Source organism: Equus caballus, chromosome 20 (assembly GCF_041296265.1).
Source record: "Equus caballus isolate H_3958 breed thoroughbred chromosome 20, TB-T2T, whole genome shotgun sequence".
In the NCBI taxonomy this organism is placed as follows: domain Eukaryota; kingdom Metazoa; phylum Chordata; class Mammalia; order Perissodactyla; family Equidae; genus Equus; species Equus caballus.
The window spans coordinates 9,991,960-10,019,168 of NC_091703.1; the positions used below are offsets into that span (position 1 = coordinate 9,991,960).

Here is a 27,209-nt window from a genome sequence, read left to right on the forward strand (position 1 = left end):
CCAGATCCTTAAATTACCACGGGCTCTGCTGTCCCCACACAGGCACATAACAGGTGAAAGTCATCAGAGTACAACTGAATTTTAAGAAAGAGATTAAGTATCCCAAGTAAACTATACTCACAAAATGTAAGTGTTGTCACCGACAGCATAGATACTAAGCTGTTTTAACCAACGTTACTTACACTGAAAATAAAGATTAACAGGATTTTTTAATACAGTGGACGCAATGTCAAAACTTACTGCTAAAAAATATAGGCCAAAACAAAACTGTGCAAGCAACATATGGTACAAATTTGCTAAATTTACTTGTGTTTCTTAAATTTATCCTATTTCATCTTCAAGCTGCCAAATTAAATTTCACTTTTATGAGAAAAATTGACAATTTTATGATTATTTTACAGTAATTTAAAACATCAATGATCTTCCCTTCAATTAAAAAATCCAAATCATTCAAACTTTGAGCACTTCTTTGATGAACAGCAGCAAATTCTTCCTGTGCCGCATGCTCGCAGGACGCAGGGGGACGGCTCCTCCCGCTCTACCGCCTGTAGCCCACAGATGACTGAGGGCAGGTTTTCTCTAAAGAATACTTTTAAACGATCAGAGAAAAGCTTCAGTTTTAAAATTTATGTAAAGCCTTACTCCAACCTTCACCGCCCTCTTCACAAGAAAAGTCTGTCAACACATTCTTAAAAAAGGAAAATCACAGAATAATTTTATTTATAATGAAGTGATTCTCTCCTGACTTTAAATCATCAGTTCATTCTTACAACAGAGAATCAATTTAAATATCGCCACCAAAATGGAAGGAAGACAAAACAAGCTGCTGTTACATATCAGTGTCTTTGATATGTCATAACGATACCCAATTAGTCTTGCAACATGGTCCATTTCCAGTGAAATTCTCAATAAACTGCTAAGAACTACAGTCCTTCATATTGACATTTTATTCTAAGGTGTGCCAGATGCGGCTCTCCTGATCACTTCAGCAGTCAGTCAGTGTTCTGAAGAAAAGGGCCGACGTCCTCTGTAATCCAGCCCAAATGGATGGCGTGCTTTCAGAGCCTTTAGTTTTTATAATAATCCCTCTGGAAAGTTAATTAGTTGATGATTTTTTCCTTAGAAGTCTACCTTAAATAGGACAAATCACGTACTATACGGTTTGTGCCAACGTCCTTGACGTTCTTGTTTCCACCATTTTGTTTATCAGATCATATAGTGACGGTAGTCTTATTTTATCCATATTTTTGCTGTAAACATTGAGAAATATACCAAGAACAACTAAAAAACCAGACCATACATACCTAAGAGAAAAAAATAAGAAAAAAAGGTTAATATCAAGGTAACAGCTTACTGTTAACCACAGAAGTTGGTGATGAGTCTGCAATAAAATAAAATTTTGCTATTGGAGGCCTACAATAATAGCATTAAAATAAAAATAGTATTTTTAGATCAGATTAGAAAGAATTCCACATCTGTTATGTTAGTTACACATAGAGAGAGGATATTTTACAAAATAACGCAGTTCATTTGAATTTTGAGGATAACAGCAAATTGGAAGTTCGACTCCTACCAAAGTTTTAAGAGTATTTTTAAAGTTCTGGATGCATCAACCTGCTAATGGTCACCTTGGGAAAACAATGTAGCAGCTGAACTAGTTATCCCAGTTGGGTAGAATATAAAGAGAAAGAGGGGAACCCGGAGAAAGACAGGGAATTAGCATCGATTACTAGAACGTATACCTAGCACACGCAGAAAGAGAAACTAATTTATAGAAAACAAACAATACATTGAAGGAAATTTATTTTGTGGGTACCTTTAAGCTTACATGTCAATAATTTCTAGGTTTGCGTCTTCTCAATTACTAACCAACATAAGTTTAAATGATGCTAATTTCAAACATAGACACTAGACAGTAAACACTAGACAGTAAAGAAAACAGTAAATGCTTTCACAAGAAGCCACAAACTAAACAAATCATTAGGGCACAACTTACAGAATACTTCTCTACCTCAAATCCTTTGCGGGAAAAGGCAGACAATAAAGCAACAATTTTAAAAACCGTGTGTGTGTATATATATATATATATATATATATGTATATAATATATATACTTGCATTAGGGCAAGGGGGAACCCCTTCATCTCACGCACACTCACACTCTATATTGGAAACAGGGTCACACCTGCACTGGGACTCTGGTTAGCAATTTAAGTGTGCAAAACGATTTCTTCAAAATAATTACATACATTTCTACAACAGCTGAAAATACATCAATAAATTAGGGGTCAAGATGAAAAAGATTCTTTATAAAGAAACTAAGGCTGTTTAAGAGCAAATGTGAAACAAAGTATCTAAAAGTGGAAAAACTTGTGAATTAAAAAGTACTTACTGAAATGTGAATGGTTTAGCAAAGAATATGAATGAAAGCACGATGGTCATTGCTTTTCTTCCTGTTGTCACTGTAGGGAGAAAAAGCTTGGTTTAGAATGAGCCTACCATCCTGGTGATACTTTGGAAATCATACAAATATTTACAGAGCCTACTATGTGCAGGATCTGTGTTAGGAGCCAAGGAAACAACGGGAAACAAAATTAAAGAGCCACTGTTCCCACTTCTGTGGAGTCTACAGTCCAGCAGGGGTACAGACATTAAAGGATGCTGCTAACGGTTAAAGTACAACTGTCATAGGGACTTGGTGGAGGCCGTGACACTGTGGAAGTGTGCCATCCTTTGGAGAGACTGACTTAGTTTGGCAGGAAAGAAAGGCTTTCCCAAGGAATACATGATTAGGTAGAGCAGAGGTCATTCTCTACAAGTAGTCATGTTAAAGACATACTAGTATCTTAATAGCATTCATCTCTTGATAAGACTATAAGTAATCTTAACAATCCTCTTTACATGTCTGCATTAACTTGTGCTTGTCCTTCAAGTATTACCTTGAAGTCTGCGTTAAGGCTTGAAACCTTCCTTCTGTCGCACCCAGTCAGAGACAGGAACTCTGCACTGATCTCCATTATAGCCTCTCCCCCAACTTTGCATTATCAGTTGCTATCTTCCCACCAAACTGTGTGCTTTACTTGGCTCCTTATCTTATTCATCCTTATATGTCTTATACATCCACATATACATGTGACATAGTTCCTGGTAATTAATATTCAATGCATGAATTAATGAATACCAAATGAAAAAACTCTTTTGGAAACGTGTTAGAGCCCCATTCCAAAAATCTATTTTTCCTTCTACTTAGTAAAAGGATGCCTATTTTTAACTGAGCATAGCTTCCAGCCTCTCCTACAGCGAGGTGTGGTCCTGTGACTAGGTTTTGGCTAATGAAATGTGAGCAGAAGTGCTGTTTCTAGGAGGTTGATTTCCAGGAAGTTTCCATAAAGAAAAAGGTGTGTCTTTCATCTTCTCTCCATCCCGCTGCCTGGAATGAGGATGAAGATGGCAGGGCAGACAGAGGTGCCTGGGTTCCTAACAAGCATGGGGCCACCACACCAGCTCAGGTGGCAGTATGCATATGGGTCAAGAGCACAGGTATGGAGCCAGACTGCCTCAGTTGGAATACTGACTCTGCAACTGACTAGTTGGTGGACTATTGGGCAAGTCACTTAATCTCCCTGTGTCTTAGTTCACCCTTTTGTAAAATGGAACAATAACAGAGCCTACTTTATAGGATTATTGCAAGATTAAAACGAATAATATGTGCAAAATACCTAAAGTGGCACCTGGTACATAATAAGGGCTATGTACATGTCAGCTATTACTATTACCACCTCTGGATTTCTTTTACGTGAGAGAGAAATAAACCTGCCCACACCTCAAGCCAAGGACTGCATCTCACGCTTCTTTATACCAACCAAAGGGCTCAAGTGATACACACCAAGTGATATCAGACCCCCTTTTTGAACACTTATCTTACAAGCAAAGTTAGAACCCAAGCTAAGTATATGAATTTGCAATCTTTCTTGATAGTATGAGAGGACCGGACATAACTTAGTGATATGGCCTGATGTACATTTAAATTCCCTCTACTTACCATTAGGGACACAAACTTTTAAACGGAGAGTCACATGTTAGCAAACAAGGAGAAAAATTAGGAAGCAAATATACTTTTACAAAGAGAGAGGTATTTACTAATTTGTTTAATTTACTCTGTGGAATTAAAATAAGTATTCCCCTAAAACCATGAAAAATTAAAATCATGTAAAATACTAATGTATATATGCACTATGGATATAAATTCTACATATCTCTGATAGAGGTGATCAAGTGAAACTCAGCCCCTTCGCAAGATGGAGAGATGAGGCCCAGAGGAGACCTACTCCCCAGGTCACACATCACTAAACATCAGAGCTGGGACTGGGCTCTGCCTTCTCTGGCGAGCCAATCCGGCACTCTTCATGACAGGCTATAAGGCTTCCAACCCCGGCTTCAGCACTCTCTCCATCTGGGAGACGCTGAGAGCGTCTGTCATGTGTACCGTTCCTTTGGCAAATGATATGAGGTAGCACACTGAGTCACCTGTTCCCCTCGCCAGGTCTCCCCTGCAGCCCCTCATCTGTCTCTCTCCCTCCTCCAAAGCAGGACAAATACAACACCCATTCCTCTAAAGTGGCAGGCAAAGTCTCCGCCCAGAGCAGGCGCATAATAACTACTAGCGAAAAGAGAGGCTAATGTGGTTGACGTCCTAGAAAGGATACAAATGAAAGGTCCCAAAGGCTTTGTTTAAGATACACCTGCCATACTTTAAGTGCAACAAAACTGGAAGTTTTAGTTATAAATTACAAGTGTACAAAGGCAGTAGTTTTCTCTGAAGGCATTCAGCCCATCAGACTTTTTAATAAAAAGTTCTTTTAATGTATTCAAAAGTTACTAGTTAGATACATGTATATATCTGACTTTAAAATTACACCTTTAAATAAGAAATTAAGATCAAACATTATTTTCTTTAGAATTTTAAAGAAATACCAAGGAAAGATATGGGCTTTTAAAGAAAGCTAAGGAATAAATTGGTGAAATATGACAATTTTCTTTTTAATGAAGAGTAGATATTGCCCTTATCTGTTGGAAAAGAGCATCAGAGAAAATTTAAGCGCTTATTTCATAATCCAAGCAAGTACATCATTCCTACCTGTTACAGCAACAAGTGCACCAAAAATTTTAATCAAAGCCAGAACAAAGGAGATTCCAAAATAGCCAGTGAGGGAAAAAAGGAAAGCATAACCGTAGGTCTGAATTGGATTCTGCAACACATAAAGAAAGCCTGTCAGGAAAATGCAAAACAAACCCTGAGGTGTTACAAATGAAATAAAGCTACAGATTTTAATCAACTTTCTGAGCAATAATAAGCCATTCAACAATGCAGTCAAGCAAAGATTCTTATTTAGCTCTGATTTAATGGAAAAACAATGATGAAATTAAAAATTCCCAACTTCTACATTATGAACAGCTTAAAAATGAACTTACAGGGTAGAGCAAGGATAAATTTAAATATAAATCATTTCATTTCTGATCTGCATATATTATGTTAAAGGAGTTATCACATTACATATAAAATAGTCTTTTTGAACAAGAGGAATTAGAAATATACATGAAATTATTTAATGGCAGATGTTTACTTTAAAAAACGTGATCAGTGTTTACCTTTGAACAGAATGTGACCGCAGGGCCTAGTCCACTAGTGCATGTCAATCCCAGTAAAATGTACACAAAACCGATCGAGTACGAATACAAAACCTAGAATAGAGAAAAATGCAGGGGAAAAAAGCGCTATCAAACTAAAGGCAGAAAATGAAGGCTTTTTGATATATGGCTCAATTAATCAATTAAATTTGTAAAATGAAACATTTTTAAAGTAATAGCATTGTTTCAATACAGCTTAACTTTCTGGAAATGATGGTTGACCCTAACTGCTTATAAGTCAACGCCTGGTTTTAAGTACAACATAACACAGTGGCACTCATCTTTTTGTATATGGATACATCATCATTCATTTTGCCTAGCTTAATTAGTGACTTCAAACCAGATTTTAATGTTGGGGTTCTAAAAACATACATAAGCAGAACAAAAAAACCTTAAAGCTACTTATTAAACATCAAAAAACCCAAATATTGTTTGCAAGACATTAAAATATGGTGAAAATAAGCAGTAAATGGCATATCTATTGCTTGGTTTCCCAATTTTCCAGCAATCTTTCTAACCCAGGTTATTATACTCATCAGTAGAATCAGCATCAAAATTAAATATGTGCTATGTGTCAGGTACTGTGCTAATAATGCTCTATATGGATTATCTCATTTATTTCTCACAACCAAGCTATGAGATAGGTACTCTCATCATCATCCTCCAATTTTCACGTGAAGAAACTAAAACTTAGAGATATTAAGTAATTTTCCCCAGATAAGAGAACTAGTAAAGCTGGGATATGAACTGAAACTATCGAAGGCCAGAGCCTACGGTCTTAACCACCGTAGCACATTAACTTTCTAACTACCTACACTTCCTTAATTCTCTGATCTTTACCTTACTAGGAAAAGTAGTGATGATGATCAAGAAAATCCTGACCAAGATTCAAGTTCCTATGTTCCTAGGGACTCCTTAAAGATGCCCCACTCTGCTGACAAAGCAACAGGAAAGACCAGTCCCACAGATCCTTAATGCAGCATGCCCTGTCTGTCCAGCAAGGTGGTTGGCTACACAATTAATGTAAACAAACACACAATAACTATCTTGTACAAAAACATCAACCGGTTAGAAGACACAGTGGAAGAAAAGGCATTGTTTGCAGTAACAATGGCAAAAAGATGAAACACTGAATAACTTCAATAAGAGATATGCTGGATTTATAAGAAGAAAACTTTAAAATCCAAGGGACATTAAAAAGAAAAACACTCAAATAAAAGGAAAGTCATACCTTATTCTTGGACTGAAAGAATCAACTGTATAGATGCCATTCTCCCTAAATTAATTTATAATTCAATGCCATACCAACCACAATACCAATGGGATTTCTAGTTTATTTGGAATATGAACACCCAAGAATAACTATTGGTAGTAATATTCTGAAAAACAAAAGGAACAATGGCGGCTAGTCCTAACAGACGGTAAATGTCTGAGAAAGCTGCAGTCATCACATGGTTCTGGTGCAGAAATAAATGCAAAAGAATACAATTCTGAACCCTACGTTAGAATATGGTATGATAAAGAAGGCACCTAAAATAAGCTGGGAAAGTGGATTATTCAATAAATGATAGTGAATAGGCATAAGGAAGAAAATTTTAAAAAAGTTTTGGTTGAATCAAAGATTTGATAAAAAAGGAAGTCATAAGAGTAGTAGTCAACATGGGTAAAATTCTTAAATCTTACAGAGCTGGGAAAGCCCTTTTCAGTCATAGTACATAGCCAGAAGCCAGGAAGGAAAACACAAACTGGACCACATAAAAGTTACAAACTTCTAAACGGAAATAATTATACAATAAGCAGGGGCAGTGGTATTTTCCCTCTTACCTTCCTTTAATGTTTGAATGTATTACTTTATGAAAGTGATGATGATAAACTAGTTTAATAATACAATGGATGTCTTTAACACCATAACTACTTCATAAAACTAAGTATATCACCATTTTTGAGTCTGTCCGGCATGAAGAAAAAGCACTCGAGTATTTACCATTTCTGAATTCGAAGCATTATGCAGCTTCATAGCTTTCTCTTGAACATTTCCAATGACAGCGTCCGCACACAGGGCCAGGGAAATAAGAATCACACCTTCAAGAAGGCATAAGAAAAAAACAACCTCCTTATTTAAACATGAGCGATAACCAAAATTTATGAGATTTCATTGGGTTAAAAAATAAAAGCACATCTTAAATAACATTTGCTCAGTAAAGCTGAGTATTTTTATCCACAACCAGTTGTAATAGGCACATAGATGATGATATTAATAAATCAAAGTAACACTAATAAACTGTGCTAATGCTGCCACCGTTAGTGTGTTTCACTATCATGTCAAATAATAGTTCTGCTTTTAAACTATATTATATATTTGAAAGGAATACTGTAATAAACAAATATTGAAGAAATTCTTAGATCTATTGGGATTGGTATTCAATCACTTAATTGAAAATAATCAGATGAAGACGGAAACCAAAAGAAAATTGCCTTATTATTAAAAAGTTTAATTTAAAACACATAAACATGCGTGCAGTGGCCAATGTCTTTGAGTATGAGTCCTAACTAAAATTCTGCACTTTTGCTTTTGTATAAACTACACTCAGAGCATATTCTCTATGATTTCCAAGTTTTTGTTAAAGTGTGCACCAGAAACTCCTGAAACAATTGGAGTACAGAATCTTTTCAGATTTTTCTGAGCTCCCTCAGTGCTTATAGTTGTTTCACCCACACCTAGTTCAATGGTGATTTTATTACCTTGTCAACTGTTTCAATTAACTTAGTTTTCACAGAAACAATTTTTTCTCTCTTCAAACTCATTTCTGAATAGTTTAAGTCATATTTAACTATTGCATAATCATAACAACAGGTACAACTGGTATAAACAAAGCTGGAAGTCAACATACTCACAAACGTGGACGTCGCCCTGAGAAGCATGCTATTAACTGTAAGTGTTTAGGGCACTGGTCACCAGGCACGGTGCTTTACAGAAAGAATAAAGAGCAGCCCTGGTTACATCTGTGGGACTCTGCTGGGCTTACAGAGTTTTCTCCTATTTTCTTTCAAAATACAGTCATGTGTCGCTTAATGATGGGGACAGGTTCTGAGAAATGCGTTGTTAGGTGATTTCATTGTACGAACATCGCAGAATGCACTTACACAAACCTAGATGGTACAGCCACCACACACCGAGGCTGTATGGAATTAAATCTTATGGGATCACCGTCATACATGTGGCCCATCGTTGAGGAAAATGTCGTTTCGTGGTGCATGATTGTATAAGCAATCACAGGTAGCAGAAAAATACATGGACACATGTATGCACTTAATTGAGAATTTTCAAGTTTTCATACTTATTTTTCAATTTGACTTTTTAGCATCTAACTTTGGTACTTATTACTCGATCTAACATTTTTATTCACCAAACCTGATTCTGAATGTTCTTTTACTTGTTCCAAATAACAAATCTGTCCTCAAAAGACATGTTGTTATTGAAGACCCTGAAAACAACAATGTTCTAACTCCTAAAAGGCTATTCAAAGACATTCCAAAAATGTTCTGAACAATGGCAACAGCATGAAAACACCTGAATTGCATCCTAAGGGGAATATTTTAAAGGTAGACATCTATTTGAATAAGTAAATTCTGACATACTCACTTTACACATTCAAAGTATTGTTTATGTCTATCTTAAATAACCATCTTAATAAGTACTCTAATCTCCTTTACAAAATATACTCTTATAGATGAGGAACTGTGATGAGTGCTCATCAATTACTGCTAATCATGAAGTATGGTTAGGTGCTAATTCTCTTAAAAAATATTTCCAGGGAACCCAGAAAGGGCTGTAAGTTATAATGAGAAGTTACAGAACCACCTCTTTCCATCATTCTCATCACCACCATTACTCCCACCTCACCAGACATATGGCCCATTATTCCATCATCTCACTCTATCCTCCTGCTATCTTTGTGTGAGGCGAGCTGTCACCATCATTCTGTTTTATAGGTGAAGCACAAAGGAGTCTGGCAATTTACCCATGGTTATATGTTTAAGTGATTCAAACAGAATCTGAAGCCAAATCTCTAACTGCAAGTTCTGTGCCTTCTCTAAAGCTGTTTTTTCATAAGTAGAAGAGTTAATTCCCTCAATTTTCAAATATAATCTTCCTTTTAGAGTTGCTGACACGAAAACGAAGTGCTCCTGAAGAATCTAACCCATGTTAGAAACAGCTGCAACGATAAGCTTTCTCGGAGTAAAACTCATTGAAGTAATGACCACTTGCATTCCGAATGACCAAAGGTGAAAGAATAGACCTAACAGGTTCTGCCAGAATCTTCTAGCTGTCCAAGGGCTGCTCCAAGAGGCTGAACTGGTTACATTTAAATCCATTAACACAGCTTTGCTAACCAGGTGAGGAAGGCAACATAGTAAGAACAGCAAAGCTGGTGTAAATGGTTGTCTTCATTACGTCATAACTGTTTTTTCTCACAATTATACTTTGTACTTGCTCATACATATATACACATTTTTCTCCCTTGTTCTCTCAGAGTTCCTTTGATGACCTAGATATTTTAAATATTATTTGTCAGGCTAGGAGATGGGATGATACTAAAATAATCTCATGAGTAAAACTAAATAGTTTAAGATGACACATTGTATACATAAACAATTTTTCTGTAAGGTCTTTAGAATAAAAACGACCCCAACACACATTTTTTATTCTTATTTAATTCTAAACATACTATAATACCTATTCTGCTTGTGAACAATCTAAATTTAATTTACAAAATTCCACATGGCACACTATGAGGAAACTATTTATGGTGAAAATTCTAAACACTTTGTTACGACCACATTTTTACTACACAGTTTAATATTAAAGTACAGCATAACTTTCCTTCTTTAGCTAAAACAATGACAAGTAAATGCGCAAATTTCAACTTTTTAAAAAAATGAGAATAAAAAAATTACCACTGTGATTCTCCTATAACTCGTGTATATTTCAAATTTAGCCTATACGAAATTGATCTATTATGTACTTGATAACAGAAGATTTTGAGAGGGCAAACAGCCCCTTGTCATGTCAAAATACAAGAGTACTAAAACAACCGTTATATTTCCAGAGTTGTAATATTTTTACTGCATCTCATATGGAAAGTCTGAAAGCTTTATGTTAGGTATGAGACTCACAGGTGTCACATCATCATTTAAAATCCTTATGAAATTGTAAAAATTCTTACTCTAAACCAAAATGCCTACAAAATCTGGGATACAATAAAATTCCTTACCTGTCAGGTTGAAATTTGGCGCAGTCGTGCTGTCAGCGAGGGTAAACCATATTAGACCAAGGCTCATACACACTGCAGCAGACACGTCTACCACGTTATAGCGCTTTCCTGTGCAAAATAAGTGGACGTCAACCTCATGCAAATACTCTCTCAGCATAGTTTTAGATCTACATGTTTAACCAAGTAGAGCAGGGACCTGCTTTTACACCCGATGACAAAAATACAGGAAGAACACTTCAGTCAAGGCATGGCATAGTCACCAAAGGGGTGCTTCTGAAAATTAAATTACCAACGAGCACCAATGCATCTTTGTAAGTTAGATATGAAATTCTACTTTACCTGTTATGGTAGTGAGTAAATGAACACTGAAAAAGTTTGTAGAAATTAGTGCCTCTTTTACTTTATGTATAACACAAGGCTATGAATTTTCTTATAGTTTCTAAGTTTACAAAGTAACCAGAGTAATTATCAGGCTATATAACTATTTGTTTGTACATACCATAATCAGATAACTTCTAGGTTGGTGACAATTAACTTATCTTAAAATATCCACATTTAAATAATGAAATCATGTAGCGTAATTTTTTGTAAGGAAATATTATATGTGCCCAGCCCGTCACAATGTTAACTGTGATTTTTAATAGGGATTGGGTCAATATTTTTTCCTGTGTGAAGAGTTATTCTGAAGTTATATTTAAGTAGTTGACATACACACTTTCATTTTAAAAGGCTTTTTTGGGGAAGGCATCTAATGCATAAAATGAAGTCAGGCTGTGTCAGAACTTTCGTGATACAGAAACACTTGATTATCAAAACATGACTATTCCTCATGACAGTTATATGAACAGCAGCAACGAAAACTTGTTCCACTGCTTGTTACCATCACTGCCTCCGCTTTCACTCTTTTTTCCACATAGCTTTTAACTTAGTTGGGGCTCTAGGAAGTCAGTAAGCCAGCAGAGCTGGTAAAAAAGCAGTTCTGCCCAGGTTAAGCTTTGCTTCAACATGAGAACTGTCCATTTGTAAAATGGAGGTAGAGAGTGGAAGCCTGAAGAGCAGAAGAATGAAAGAATTGGAAAAAGCAGCTTTGTAGGCACTTGTAAGCTAGGTCTTCAGTATGTGAATACAGCATTTCTAGAAACGTAGCACATTCTAGACTAAATGAATAAAACAAAATACTGTTATTTTTCCCCGATTCCAAATTATTGATTTCAGAGACTGAGGTACATCACAGAAGTATCAGAGTTTTTATAATAGCTTATTTTTATATATCTCAGAATTGTTAGAATATCTAGAATGTTTACTAGAAATGTTAATCAAAGTTTAATGTTTTTCCTAATGCTAGATGCCATAACATATCCTATTAGTTTCAAACAGTAGGAAAATACATCATTACTATACCTTGAATCAAAACTCCTCCTAGCATAACAGGAATCAATTTGCAGCACTTGAAGATGACTTGGGTAGGGTAATTCAGGTAGCCCAAGGAAGTGTTTGATAACCCCATAGTACCCACAGTTAGAAAAGCTATTATCATGTAGGTTTTTCCTGGTATTCTGTAAAAGACAATTTTTAAAATCTTCATTTTGGGACTCAATTCATACTATTGTAAGATAACGTGTTTACAGTGTGTAAATGTCTAGTTACTCTTCTAATTTAATATTTCTAGAAATATTGGTAAAATATCACTATTTTAGAAGTTATAACACTGTTAACTTGTATAAAAGAATGTTGGTAAAAATAAAAATTTACCCTGATTTAATCAATCATAAGCGGGAACTCTCAACTGTGTGAAAGAGTGGCATTTGAGAGTTACTAAGATTCTTACTGAAGGCATAAATGCCGGTAAAAGGTTTTCAACAGCAGGCCTAGCTACATAAAAAATCTTGACTAAATTTAGAAAAAAAGAGTTGATTTTTAAAAAATATTGGCCTCTATTATCGTAAAAGTCACCTAATTTTTAACTTCTAAATTTTTTGTTCTGTTTCCTAACATTTCCATCTAGCATTAGGAAAAATACATGTGTCCATTCTGCTAGAATAACCTGAGCAGAATTTCTCTAGAAAAAGTCCACAGTGGTTTAAACTCTAGATGGGATTTCTATTACCAGAACATCTTATGATTCACCCCAACTCCATATTTTATAAAGTGTTAAACAATCAACTTCACTTGAGGAGTCTCTCTCCTCATGATCCCAAGTCTTTTACTTTGGGTTCTATCTGGATTTCCTAAAGGAGATTCTTAATTTGGCATCTTTAGAATTTTGAGCTATAACTGCAAGCATATGCTCACTTTGACTAGATATTTAATTGTCTAAAAGAATCATCTTGTACACTGGTGTGACTAAGCCAGGAAGCGCTATTCACATAATCAGATTATGTTGCAAACTTACATCTAGTTTCCACTTTGAGATTTGTGTTCATGTTTAAATCAAGGCAACAAAATTCTTCTGTATTTTTTATATGGCTAGATATAAGGCAAAATAATTTACTGGAAAAAATTCAATAAAAATGCATCATTTCCACTTCCATTTGGATTTGGAGGCCTTTCCTACTTATCTACTAATACCGTGGTCAACATTCAAAATCCACATGAAAATGATCTGGCACGACCGTACGCAGCAGTGTACACAAACACTGATTTTTATGCTGTTTGTAGGGTTTAACCCTCAGTGGGAGATCATCAGTAAAGGAGGACAGCACCACTTCTCCAGGTAACGATATAAGTCACAGTAGTCAAGTTTCCTCATAAATGAATGGCAAACAGTGGCCAGAAAATAAAAATTTGTCAGAAAACTCGCAAGGAATGATGATTAAAAAAGCAGCATAATACAGGTAGAAAGAAAACCAGCCTGAAACTCAGGAACCCTGAACTCAAGAGGGTCCAACTCTGAGGGTAACCTGCCTCACAAAAATCCCGGCACTCCTCCAGGTCCCCATCTTCCCACTGCTAAAACGAGGAAGTCAGATTTCATCCTCTTGCCTCTCGGATTCTCACTGCTTCTATTTTAATACCCTGATTGCTTACTTCTTTAGATACGGTGGGAAAATTATAACTTTAAAATGTCCCTTTAAAGCCAATTTGACAGATCTCCCTTATTAAAAATTCATATGAATTAATGATAAAGCTACAAAGTGATCTTCGGTGAAAAGGAAGTAGTAGTATATGTAGGTCCTACAGTTTCCAACGTGCTTCATCACACATTACCACAGTTGATCCCCAAAATAAAACTGAGAGAATTTAAGAAACTTCTCTGAAGTTTTGACAGAGCTAATAAGAGGTGGTGACAAGACTCAAATCCATGTTTTCTGACTCCAAATCCTGTACTCTCTCAAGTATACTGGCATTCATATAAAGATAGGGAGCAAAAAATTAAGCAGAGTTTGGCTAACTAAAGGTCTAAACAGCAGTGCCACTTAAATTCAGGGAGAGGTATATACTCAGAAATACACCCAGAAATATGTGATTGGGCATATTTTTATTGTAACAGACCTTTAAAGACTTTTTCTACAAAAGTTTTTAATGTGCCTTGGAATGGAAAAGTTTGAGTTCATGTTATATTTATTATAGATCTAGAAATTCTGCTACCAAAATCTTTCACTTATGTTTAAATCAAGCACAAATGATTTTATCTTTAAACGTGATGGTCACGTGGTTTAAAGAGGGGATAAACACAGCTTGCGGCCCACTCCCCATCTCGTCTCATCTGCAGAGCTGAGGGGGAGGTGTACCTTCTGAAAGTTAACAGGTCGGAGACGTAGTGTCTTGTGTCACTTTTCATTTAATAAAGACAGCATTCTATTCTTCTACTTTACAAGCAAAGGCCCAGCAGTTTGCACTGGGTAACGAATCATTGGACTTCCTTATATATTAGTCTTAACAGATATATTTAATTACTTTCTATTCTACCACCTATGGCTGTCTTGTAGAGTCTCAGAGCATGAAAATAATGAAGAAGATATCCTCAGATTCAAATTTTTTTAATATCATCCTTTAATAATTTACTGGCAATAAAGAGAGGTTGAGAGGTAAAATTAGACCTGTGAAGAAACACTGGTGTACAGATTTAAATATTTAAGATTTTAGAGTTACCTTCAGAAAAACATCAAAAACATTCATGTAAGAAAAAAAAAGTTGATGTGAAAATTTTTTATTTTTATTAAAGGATTAAACATTAATATCAATGAAGACAGAATTTTGGTATTATAGCTCCTTATTACATTTGATCTGCCTAATATATACTAGAAAAATTCACATATTAGGGCCTTATAACAGGATAACCACACATTTACCAAGAAAATGTTACATTCAAATTCCTAACCACCTTCTGTCATAAGAGACTAGGTTTTTTTTTTAAATTTTTTATTGAGATTATGATAGTTTACAACCTTGTGAAATTTCAGTTGTACGTTATTGTTTGTCAGTCATGTTGTAGGTGCACCACTTCACCCTTTGTGCCCACCCCCCACCGCCCCTTTCCCCTGGTAACCCCTAATCTGTTCTCTTTGTCTACATGTTTAACTTCCACATATGAGTGGAAGAGACTAGGTTTTTATTGCATATTGTTCTATATGCCATTAAAAATATTCCAAGATATTTCTCAAACCTCAAACAAGTTCTTTTAGTTTTGATAAAAAGGAACATTATGAAATTTCTCTAAGAATGCAAACACAGCTACTGGCCATCACAAACATGACAGCGTTAAGTGGAATCTATCCCACAAAACGAAACATTAACTATACATTTTAAAGACCACTATAAAAATAGGTATTGATATTTCATTTTACCACTTTGATATTAGTAGAATTGTAAATCTTTCAGTAATCACACATATTTCAGCGAAATTTATAACACCTATGTACTCATATGTACATCTGACTACCTTCTCCTGCTTTAAGAAGATGTTATTATTACTATTGAGTCTAAACTACAGCTTTTTATTTGATAACATTACATTTAAAGGGAGATCTGTTTTTTCAGTGTATAACGGGAGTATCATTTTTAATGTATTTTGTGTGTGAGTGTGAAGACGACTGGCTCTGAGCTAGCATCTGTTGTCAATCTTTCTCTTTTTGCTTGAGGAAGATTCACCCTGAGCTAACATCTGTGTCAATCTTCCTCTGTTTTGTACAAAGGATGCCACCACAGCATGGCTTGACGAGCAACGTGTAGGCCTGTGCCTCGGATCCAAACCTGTGAACCCTGGGCCACCAAAGCAGAGTGTGCAAACTTAACCACTATGCCACCGGGCCAGCCCCTTTAATATTTTTTAATAGTTGATTACACTGATAAAAATTTTGGGGTATTAGATATGTTTTATTAATGGGAAACCTATATTTCACATATAATATACTCCATATGCCCAAAATATAAAAAAAATTTAACTACTACTAGTAAACTTAACTGTCAAAAAATAAAAACAAACAAACCACATACCTTCTCCTTTTGTCCTGAATAAGCTGAAGTTCTATTAGGCCAAATATGGAGTAAAATGCAAACTGCACTAAAGTAAGGTACCAGCCATAGGACTTAAACCCCTCCATTGAAAATATTAATTCCTGTCAAAAGACACATAAATACTGTTAAGTTCTAGGGGCAGACCAATTTCCTCAAAAAATTCCTATAGCACAACATTTTAAAAGAAGCCAGGCCTCACCCCCGACAACAACCACCACCATGACAACAACAAATAAAAAGGAAAAAACACCGAAATCACAAGGCTTCTCATAGGTATAATTAGAGAAGTGAGGAGGCCTTTCCAAAGAACTGACACTAGATTTCCAGGTAGAACCATCAGCAGAAAAACAGAGGGGGAGAGGGATGGCTAGGAAGCCACGTTATCCATGCTTTTCTCTTTTTTTAAAAGACCGAAATTAAGAGTTGCCCAAAACAATGAGAAAGATGGCTGATCGAAGAACTCATTTACTATATAAACAGCACATTTCATTAGAAGTCTCATATTTCAGACCTGTTTATCCATAGAAATACAATCAGTTCAAATCAGTAATACTATTTTTTGGAATACTTGTGTCATAGACTATATAAAACCTGTCCTTGGGGCGGGGGATGGTTACTCTGCCTCAATACAACATTGTATCATGAAGTAACACATTAATTGTCAACAAGCCATTCTTTTTTTTTAAAGATTGGCACCTGAGCTAACAACTGTGGCCAATCTTCTTTTTTTTCTTCTGCTTTATCTCCCCAAGTCCCCCCTGGTACATAGTTGTATATCTTAGCTGCAGGTCCTTCTAGTTGTGGCAACAACAAGCCACTCTTAACAAGTCATTAAGAGGGAATTCTAATAAAGTTATCTGGTTTAATTGAATAAATTAAACTTCCCCTCAAATATATATTTCAACTGTATTTTAAATAAATTTTGAACCTTATATATATAGCTAACTTCATTACACAACTTCAACCCTTTGCTTTAAACTATTTTAATACGCGGTTATAGGTAACAGCAATGTCACAAAGTGAAAGTGATGCTACAAACATAATCATCAGCAGTTTATCTAATTTTAAAATCAACTTTGCATATATTAGCTATAAATGAAGAGCTCTGATTAATCAAATAGAAAAAATTAATGAAATTTGTAAATTTCAAATTCATTTTCCTTTGCAATGGCTAGCTTTGCTCCCAAGCTATTTGGTAATAATGTTTTTTTTCTTCCCCTGAGGAAGATTCACCCTGAGCTAACATCTGCTGCCAATCTTTCTCTTTTTGTTTGAGGAAGATTCTTCCTGACTAACATCTGCGCAAATCGTCCTCTTATTTTGTATGTGGGTTGCTGCCATAGCCTGGCCACTGATGAGTGGTGGAGGTCCATGGCCAGGAATTGAACCTGGGCCACCGAAGCAGACTGCGCCTACCTTAACCACTAGACCAACAGGCCGGCCCCAGTAAGAATAGCATTTTGAAGGAGAAAAAAAAAAATGATTTTCAACAAGAAATTTCAACCTTTATTTGATTAAGTTTACTATTTTTTATTGTTCTTCATTGTGATATCTGAATTTTTATATCACTTTCGAGTGGAGAAATCAGTTATAATTATAAATATTTTTAACTCGTTTTTGTTTTACACTAATACTCTTCATAGCATGTTTACAAGCTAAGGAATAGTCACAATTCTACCATCTTTTTTTATACTTACTTTTATATTTCATCTCTATAATGGAAAAGAGTACAATAATTTTTAAGATTATTCTAACTGGTTAACACTAAAGAATACCAGAAATATTATCTGTGTTTTAAGAAAACATATCACTTTCCTTTTCTTGAATTATAAAATGCTCTTTCATGTTAGGGAGACGCATAAATAAAGCAAAGTTGGTAATGGCTGAAAATAATCACTAATAAACTGGCCATTAATGGTATTAGTCCCCATTCAAACACCCTGTTTACACGAGCCTGGATCCTCACCTACCCAGCCCATATCTTTGGAGGTCAAGAATTTGTTGCTGGTCAAACATATATAACTATCCCATAATACAATGCAAATATAAGATAAAGTGCAGCAATGTTAGAAAATTTTTGCACAGGCAAAAATCACAGAAAAATAAGGTTTGGGCAAAGTTAGATTAGAAGAGGAAACAAACAAGAATGAGAACACAATAGGTGCTCCAAAAAAAGAATGATTCAAATATTACAGGATTAAAGAGATACCCTTGGAAAAAGATACCTTTGAAAAAATCACCTTTTATTATTGAGCTCCAAGAAGCAAGAATGAACCAGAATACGGCTTTTATGCTATCATTCAGTTTTACTGGAGAATTATATTCCAAAATACCAACCGATACTTGAATCATTCTCTTTTAGAAACTAATATATGGTTGAAATTATTACCTACATTTTATTAAATATTTTAAGTTTTTTCATAATTTTAACTTTTTAAGATTGTCTCTGCTCCTTACCCCCACTTAAACTATTTAACTCTGAAATTTTGAGCTGTTTTCAGCACTTACTTTTAAGAAGCCCTTTTCTACTACTATATTAAAACACTCAAATCTGCAAATAAGTTGGTATCCTATAAAGGAAAATATCTTGGACAAAACTATTAGCAAGTGCTCATATTGACTTCAACTGTTATAAATAATTAAATATTGTAAACAAATAACCATTTTTTACCTGTAAATATCCATAAATTAGGTAAAATACAAAAACTCCAGCAACACATATGAAAAATTGAGTAAGTTTGTTAAATCTGCTGAGATTTATGCCAAGGACTACAATGTCATCTACTGACTTGATGTGTGGTGACATTGTTTGGGTTTTGGACGGGACAGTGATGGAAACATATTTTCTGGAGTTGTTGAACTTGAGATCCATTGTTCCTGTTCTGCTGCATTCAGAGCTTCCAAAGTTATCTTTGCTGGTCTCCTCTCCTTTGTTCAGTCCTTCTTTTGTTTGCTGGGCCAAGTCCTAGAGAAGGAAATAAGCAATTAAAGCAAAATATTTAGATCATAAAGTACTACACCCCAAATATTTCAAATTACACAGGTAATTACACAGGTAAGTCTCATTCTCCCTGGATATTAATATATTAATTCCCCTACTTAAGCTTCTGATCAACCAAAAACAGTACATCTACTCTCCTGTAGATAACATCTCTTCACCTGATAAAGACCAACATACACCACTGACTTAAATATACACCATTCTTATTTCTAGAGCAGCAAATCAGAAGCTAGCCTTGTATTTATTCCATTAAAGCAGCAAATATACCTTTACTATGTTTTTATATGTAGGGAGGATATAATTTTTAAAGCCCACGATAGTTCATGCATAACATCTTCAACATTAAAGTCAATCTTTAACTGCAGAAGAGTAAAGAACTAATGCTCCTTTAAATACTAAGACAATTGTAAAATACATTCGTTAATGACATTTTAAAATAAAGTCAAACAACTCCAAGTTACTTAAAGAGCTAGATTTATCAGAGACTATAGAAAGGATGATATGCTTTACTAATAGCATCCCTTTGGGTAACGAAAATATTTTCTTCTTTTGCAGAAGAATTTTGCACTTTAATTTCAAGTCTTTGGGGAGTTCTTGTTCAATGGGTATAAAGTTTCAGTTACGCAAGATGAATACGTTCTAGAGATGTGCTACATAACATGGTGCCTATAGTCAACAACATGGCGTTCTCCATTTAAAAATTTAAGAGGGCAGATCTCATGTTAAGTGTTCTTAACCATACATGCACACACAAAAGGGGACACAAAGAAACTTTTGGAGGTGATAAATATGTTTATTACCTTGATCATGGTGATAGTATCATAGGTGTATGCATATGTCCAAACTCATCAAATTGCGTATATTACACAAGTGTGGTGTTTTTTCTGTATGTCAATGATACCTTAATAAAGCTTTTTTAAAAAAATAAATAAAAAAGTCTTTGGGATTGTAAAAAGCTGGAAAACACATCATTTTTGTTAGTCTGTGAAAAAAATCATGAAAGCTCCATAGATGACTGTCAATTTATTTCTCTTCGGATTTATTTAAACTGAAAAAGGAATTCCACGTAAAGGCGGAAGAACTTTTAACAAGGAACAGAACAAACTTATAAAGGAAAAATTCTCCTCCTAGAAAAGACTCGCTGTCTGTTACAATGCCAGCAGGAACTAAAATTTCGACTCTAGTTGAAGGAAGAGGATCGAGAAGGACGATTCTGATAGTGAACTCTGCTCTGGAAGTCTTTAAAAGAAACTGTCATATGACGGTTTAAAACGGCAAGAGTTAGTCACTCTTCCTGTTCCCGCTACTCTGCTGACTCACAGAGATCCGCTTCAGCAATTTAAGCTGGGAGTCAAGGCCCTGAATACGACTTGTAACGAACAACACTCAGGTATCAAAGAACATTTGTTTTACGGGGTACCTGCCATATTTCCCCACAGAAAATATGTAATTTTAAGAAGTTTTACTGTATTTCTTTTCCTTTACCTGTTTCTTCTTTATACATTGTTCTTGCTTCCGCTACTACCTTTCAATCATTGTCATCTCTGAGCAAGACTTCCTAAGTCATCTTGTAGGATACCCTTGAGATTTGACTTTTTTTTATAAACCATGCTTGAAATGATATTCCCTAAACGTTGTCTGCGAATGTAGAACAAAAAACTTAGCAACTATTTTCCATATGTGTAGGCATGGATACAGAGTGCCACGCAAATAAATCTGAAGCCTCCTCTCCCTCCACTTCTTTCAGTCCAGCGCTAAACCGCCCACAGCAGACTACTACTCCACTCCTGACACACACCATGGACTCTCAAACACCTGTGCCTTTTGCTCATGTTCTTTCAGCCTGACATCTTTTTGCTTTGGCTCAGGATCTGAGACGAGCTTTAACATTCCCTCCTTCGTGACACCCTTCCTAATTCCCCCAGTTGGGAGGGAAGAGAAGTGGAAAGGCAAGACTCAAATCTTATTTGTGTCTACGTCTTTGCTATCTGGCCTACCCTGCACCTAGCATTCCAGGGAACCAAATAAACTGGTCCTTCTTCTGGATGCCCTCAAATCTCAGCATGCAATCACTCACCCTCTGCCTGAATAAGATCTTTCAAACATACTGTGGTGTTGGCAAACCTTGTGGGCAAAACTAAAAATCTTATATTAAACAGAGGTTGGGAGAAAAGTACTAATAATTATTATATATTTATACACACAGAGAGAATAAATAAAACTTCTACAAGACCTTTCTTTCCTGCTTTTATTGGTATTAAAATTTCTCCTGGAATCACCTTCTGCTGAGATGTCTGTAATTTAGTGAAATGCCTGGCATATTGTAATGACTCAATAAAATTACAGCTAATATTATGAGAAAGCAGCATAGCATGATGTTTTCTCCATGCTTTGGAATTTTGACAGATCTGAGTTCAAGACCTGGCTTTATGAATTATTAGCTGACGAGCCTCGGGCAAATTATTTCTGAACTTTAAGTTCTGTATCTTTCATACGGAGGTAAAAAATGTACCGATCATAGAACTTTTGTTGGGACTATATGAAATAAATGTAAAAGTGCCTGGTACTCCATAAATGTAAGCTATCATTATTCTACTCTTTGGAAACATTGCTAAGGTGACATGGTGTGCTGAAGCAGATTCACCCCTCGGATGTGCAGGTGGAAATATGAATCTGGATTTCCGACCCAGACTTCTCATCTGAGATCCACATCTACATTTCAAATGCTTCTTTGATGTTTCTACTCATGAGATCCACCAGCACCTCATTTTAAAAGTGTCCAAAGCTGAACTCATTATTTTCCCCTTAAAACAAACCTGCTCTTCTTCCTATATCCTCAATCTCACTTAAGAGTATCTACTAGGAAACACAAGCTAAAAGCCCAGAAATTATTTTCGACTCTTTCCTTTTCCTCGTATTCTACATTTAGCCAAGATTCCTCTTGACTCTACATCCACAAATATACCCAAAGTCTGTTTCTGACACTACCATCGAGCAGCCACTTTCTCTTGCCTAGATTACTAGACTGTTAATAATCTCTCCTTCCCTTTCTGATCCATCTTTCACACTGCTCAACGTGGATTCTGACCATGGTGTACCTCTCATTAAGGTCCTATAAATTACATGTTGGTCGATCCTCTGGACTCTCATAGCACTTTATACATATTTTTATAAATACCTAAATCATAATGGTATATCTTTTTTGTTTTTATGTCTGCTACTCCTACAAGCTTATGAAATCCTTAAGGGAAGAGACATCATCTTCATGTGATGTTCTAGAACATAACAAAAAGTGTAAGATATTAAATGACTCTATTGTACTTTAGTAAACACCATTTAATCAAAAGTATTCTGCTCCTTTCCAACACTTTCCCATTTCTAACACACTTATGAGGCAATCTTATGAGCCACAAACCTGTGCTAGACATGTGGAGTTAAGCCAAAATACTGACATCTCTCCTGAGATTTACCACAAAGCATCTGAAGTGAACATGGAAATAAATTCATTTCCTTTGCTTACTTGAGGCACCTGCACCAGAAAACCTGACCTTTAAAGCCTTGCATTTAGAATGCAGTTTTAGGAATCAGAACATCACTGGTCAGATGAAGCGAGTGATGAAGGAAGACACTGTGAGCTCTGATACCTAATAACTGGGATCCCGCATGTTTGCCATATCCCTTCCTTTGGATACGTTAATAACTGATATCACCATCTGAAAAAACTGGGCCAATGTCCTTGTACTGCAAGAAAAAAAATAAGGCACAGAATTAAAATTAACTTTCAAACTAAATGATCAACATTTTGCTTTGCTTTAGAAGTTCATAGAAACCCCTGAAACCAATACACAAAAAACCCACCGGTGTGACTCACTGCCTGCGGCCTCTTCCTAAAGTCAATAGAGATATTTAACTTTAATTACTTGAAGGTACAAATAACTGCTAAGATGGAATAAAAAGGTAGCATTTCTAGCACACAGTGAAATTTAAAAATTATAAATAACTTGTGATAACAATTTACAATCACCTAATGAAGTCAAAATGATTTCAGTTAATTTCTTAATCTAGTCTCTTCCAACCTTCAGAAAAAAAGTCTCCCACTACAAAAAGGTAAGATATGAGAAAAACATGTCATTACAGTGTGAGTAACCTGAAAAAACTTGATTCCCTATTTTGTCACATTCAACATTACAAATAATATTTCTATTATACCTAGATTAACTGGACTCTGGATATTAATCATAACCTATGGAGTATGATTATAAAACAGAAAAACAAGATTCTGGCCTATTTCTTTGTACATACTTCATTACACAAAGTTCAAGAAACTCTTTGCTAATTTTTAAAGGTTACTCCTTTTTTTCTAAGGGAGAAAACTAAAATTAGGATTTAATATCTATAATAAGAAATTAAGTACAAATAACACATCTAAATTATTTCCAAACGCTGCTGTCTCTCCCTTCCAAGTCCCAAACTATCCCAATTCACTTAGAAAAATGTTTATCCAAAAAACAATTCTAAAGGTCTGATATTCTACTATAGAAAAAATGCCTATGACCAACAGTAAAAAACAAACAAACAAAAAACACAAAACTTCTGTTAGCACACCAAATCATTCCGCCTTCAATTTTTGTTTAAAAGAAAAATAAAAAGGTGCGTGAGAGAATTAAACAGCAAAGACTGGAGGAATTTGCAGAACTTCTAGTGGAAGTCTATGACATAAATTTAACAACCTGGCGAGAACAATCACCTTGCAGTGCAAATCAAACGGACAGCAGAGAACCAGAGTACGCTAGCTAATGCAAAACCCGGAAGTACTCAACTAAAATGCAGTCTCGGTGAACCTGACAATTCTCCACAGGTTAGGCGGCCTAAAAGACCCCCTGAAAGTGGCCTCATGCCTGCGGGTCCACAGACGGGAGCCTGAGGGAATTTGAGCCAGCCGGGGGGCGGAAAGGGGGAGAGGAAAAGCAGATGCTCCTCCCTAGAAACCGTGCCAGCAGGTTCCCGTCCTTTAAAAAAGAAAGTCACCGGTGCCCTCCATCCCGACCTCATCCTCTCCCCGCATGCTCGCTATGGAGAGGAAGATGAGCACTGTCACCGTTCTCTGGGGAGAGGGAGTCTGGGTCCCAAACACGGCGAAGGGCCCAAGGGACAGACACATCCATTCCAGAGCCGGTGTGTCACCTGGAAGGGTGACCTCAGCCTGGATGGCGCCTCAGCCAGACGCAGCGTCTCCCCCTCCCCAGCCGCGTCGCCATCACCTCCTGGTGCTTCTCCTCTTCGCCCACTCCTCCACTTTCCACCACAGCGGCCGCCTCCTCGCAGGATACTCGCATCCCCGGCGCCCGCGCGCCACTTCCGCCTATGTGTCCCCATGCGCGTGCGCAGTTGCACAGCGCCGCCCACTCGCCGGCCTCCGGCCGCGGGTGGTGTTTGCTCGGTTACCTCTCGCGCATGCTCTGTGCCCTTGAGGATGCTGCAACCGCGCGGCCGAGGTGGGCGCCGCGGTGCGAGGACCGCGCATCTCTGCCTGCTAACGCTGGCGTAGGCACGGCGGGCGCCGTCGGGTCTAATGTTCTCACCCTCCTGTTGGGGCCCCCTTGTTCCTGAGCCTGTGAGCTTCTGCAGCCCCCCGGGTTCCGGCGGCCGGGTACTCCCCAGTCCCTTGTGCCGGGTGGACGCCCACGCCCCCGGGGGAGACCTTCACGTGAAAGGCCCTGCTCTGAAGTTTGAGAACGAGGCCAAGTGGAGAATGTTGAACCTGACGTAGAAACCCTTGCGGTTCTCTCTTCCCTCTACTAGATCCAAATGAGAGGGATCAGTCGCCTTACCTTCCTCTGCTTCTGCGTCTCGCCCGCCTCATACCTGCTTTCCGGTGTAGGTGGGCTGAAGGAACACTTGGGTTTCCTCTGACGTTATAATTCAGCTTGTAGCTACAGCAACCCCGGTCTTTGCAACATGACGAAAGTGTCTCCAGCCTTGTTTTGACAGTGCCACTTAACTGCTCAGAATGTAAATCCCATAGCTTGACCAGCCATCAAAACTCCCAAACATTTACCCTGCATCTAGGACAACATCTACAGTTGTGATGATGTAAAGACCAAGATAGGATAGGTGATGAGTCGCTTTTAGGTAACACAAATTGATATGGAAGGCAGAGATGACTATAAGGAAGCTGGAACATTTCTGAGTGCATGCTTTGGCTACCCAGAAAGGAAGAGTTGGATTTATATACATTAGAATCCAGTCGGTCAAGTACAGCTCTTAAAATTTCACAGACGTTTTACAGCAAGGGCAACATCTGTGTTTTGTTTTGGATGTGAGGGTTTATACTGAAGCACAGCAGACAGCTCCTGCTGGAAGTGGTGGGTCTGGCTGAGCATTTTCATTTGATCCTTACCAACCTGGTTAGGTTGATGTTATCAGCATTTCACAAATGTGGAAACTAAGGCTCAGCGAATTTAAATTTCATAAAGAAATAGTAAATGACAAAGTCTTTCGATAATGCCATACTGTTAGCTGAATAACGTGCATTTAATACTACTGTTAGACATTTAAACGACAGTTATTTATCAGGCACCTATTAAATAGCCATATGCATAGGTCATATGCGTAATCCAAAGATTAGAAGTATGAGCTCCCTGCCCTCCAGGAGTTTTGGATTCACATGAAAGGTAGATGTCAGTATAAAACAACTCATCATACAAGAGGCGTTTTAAGGTACCATTCACTCAGGCCTGGATAATTGCAGTAACCTTCTAACAGGTCGTCTTCCTCCTTATTTCTTTACATCTGAAATTCATTCAGCAGCTGGAATGATCCTTTCAGAACTTTTAGATCGTTTTAGAACTGTAAGAGAATATAGCATTCCTCTGCTCAGAACTTTTAATGGTTTACCCTGTTACTCAGATTGAAGTTCAAAACCCTTACCGTGGCTTCTAAGAAAGATCTTGACAGCTACTATTCAAAGCCCATCTAACCCTCTCCAAGCATACCAAGCATCAGCACTCTGGACTCACTGTTCTTTCTGCACGGAACACTGCTCTCCCAGATGTCCATGGGATGTGCTACCTCACTCTGTTTGGGTCACTGCTCAAATGTAACGTGATCAGACAGTTCTTCCCTGACTACCCTATCTAGGAGAGCTGACTCTCCCACATACGCACACTGTCCTCACTTGGCTTTACTTGTCTTCGTGGCAGTTATGATGACTTCCCACATATTTGTTGTTTATGTCTCCCCCACCTTTCTTGCCCCTTTGGAACATTTGTTCCATGAGAGCGGGTTTTGTCTCTCTTATTCACAGCTGTATTGCCATCATCTAGAACAGAGATGCTGACACGTAGTCTGCACTCAATAAATACTTGGTGAATGAATGACTGAGATTTAAGTGATAAAGGAGTGTTAAGATAATAGTGTGGAAATTCAGAAGAAGTAAAATATTGGCTGGAGTGGTTTATGAAAGCTTCCTTTGGAAGGCAGAACCTAAATGATGAGGAAGATTCAAATTGCAGGGGAGATGGTTTGGAATGGGGAAATGGGGAGGGAAGGGTGGTCCAAGCAGAGTCAACCAAAATAAACAGAGCCATTAGACAAGTCAGTTATCAGATCTACAGTAATGCTAATATACCGACCTCTAAAAGTATAACTAAAATGGGAAAACTGCTAATAGCTGATCTATGAAAATTCACCTCACCTCACCAAGCGCTAGTTTATCATTTTCCTCTTTACCAGCAAATCCCATCCTTCCATAGATTGTGTCTATCAACTACTGTCAATTCCACACT

The 27,209-nt window shown here is 36.9% G+C and overlaps 1 protein-coding gene across 8 annotated transcripts; it reads right to left on the minus strand.

Annotated features, from left to right (window-relative positions):
* Positions 1-686: 686 nt before the first annotated feature.
* On the minus strand, positions 687-26,259 carry SLC35B3 (solute carrier family 35 member B3). 8 transcript variants are annotated; one of them, XM_070244927.1, is made up of 11 exons: positions 24,684-24,830; positions 23,067-23,163; positions 19,093-19,386; positions 16,401-16,522; positions 12,366-12,520; positions 10,965-11,072; positions 7,673-7,770; positions 5,650-5,742; positions 5,138-5,249; positions 2,393-2,462; positions 687-1,304 (listed from the first exon to the last, which is right to left on the minus strand). In XM_070244927.1, exons 3-11 carry the CDS (start codon positions 19,291-19,293, stop codon positions 1,154-1,156), a joined length of 1,110 nt encoding a protein of 369 aa, XP_070101028.1. In that variant the 5' UTR covers positions 19,294-19,386; positions 23,067-23,163; positions 24,684-24,830; the 3' UTR covers positions 687-1,153. The 8 variants fall into 8 exon arrangements, with proteins under 8 accessions (XP_070101028.1, XP_070101029.1, XP_070101030.1 ...); XM_070244928.1 differs by having other exon boundaries at positions 24,607-24,788; XM_070244929.1 differs by having other exon boundaries at positions 24,521-24,782.
* Positions 26,260-27,209: the final 950 nt, after the last annotated feature.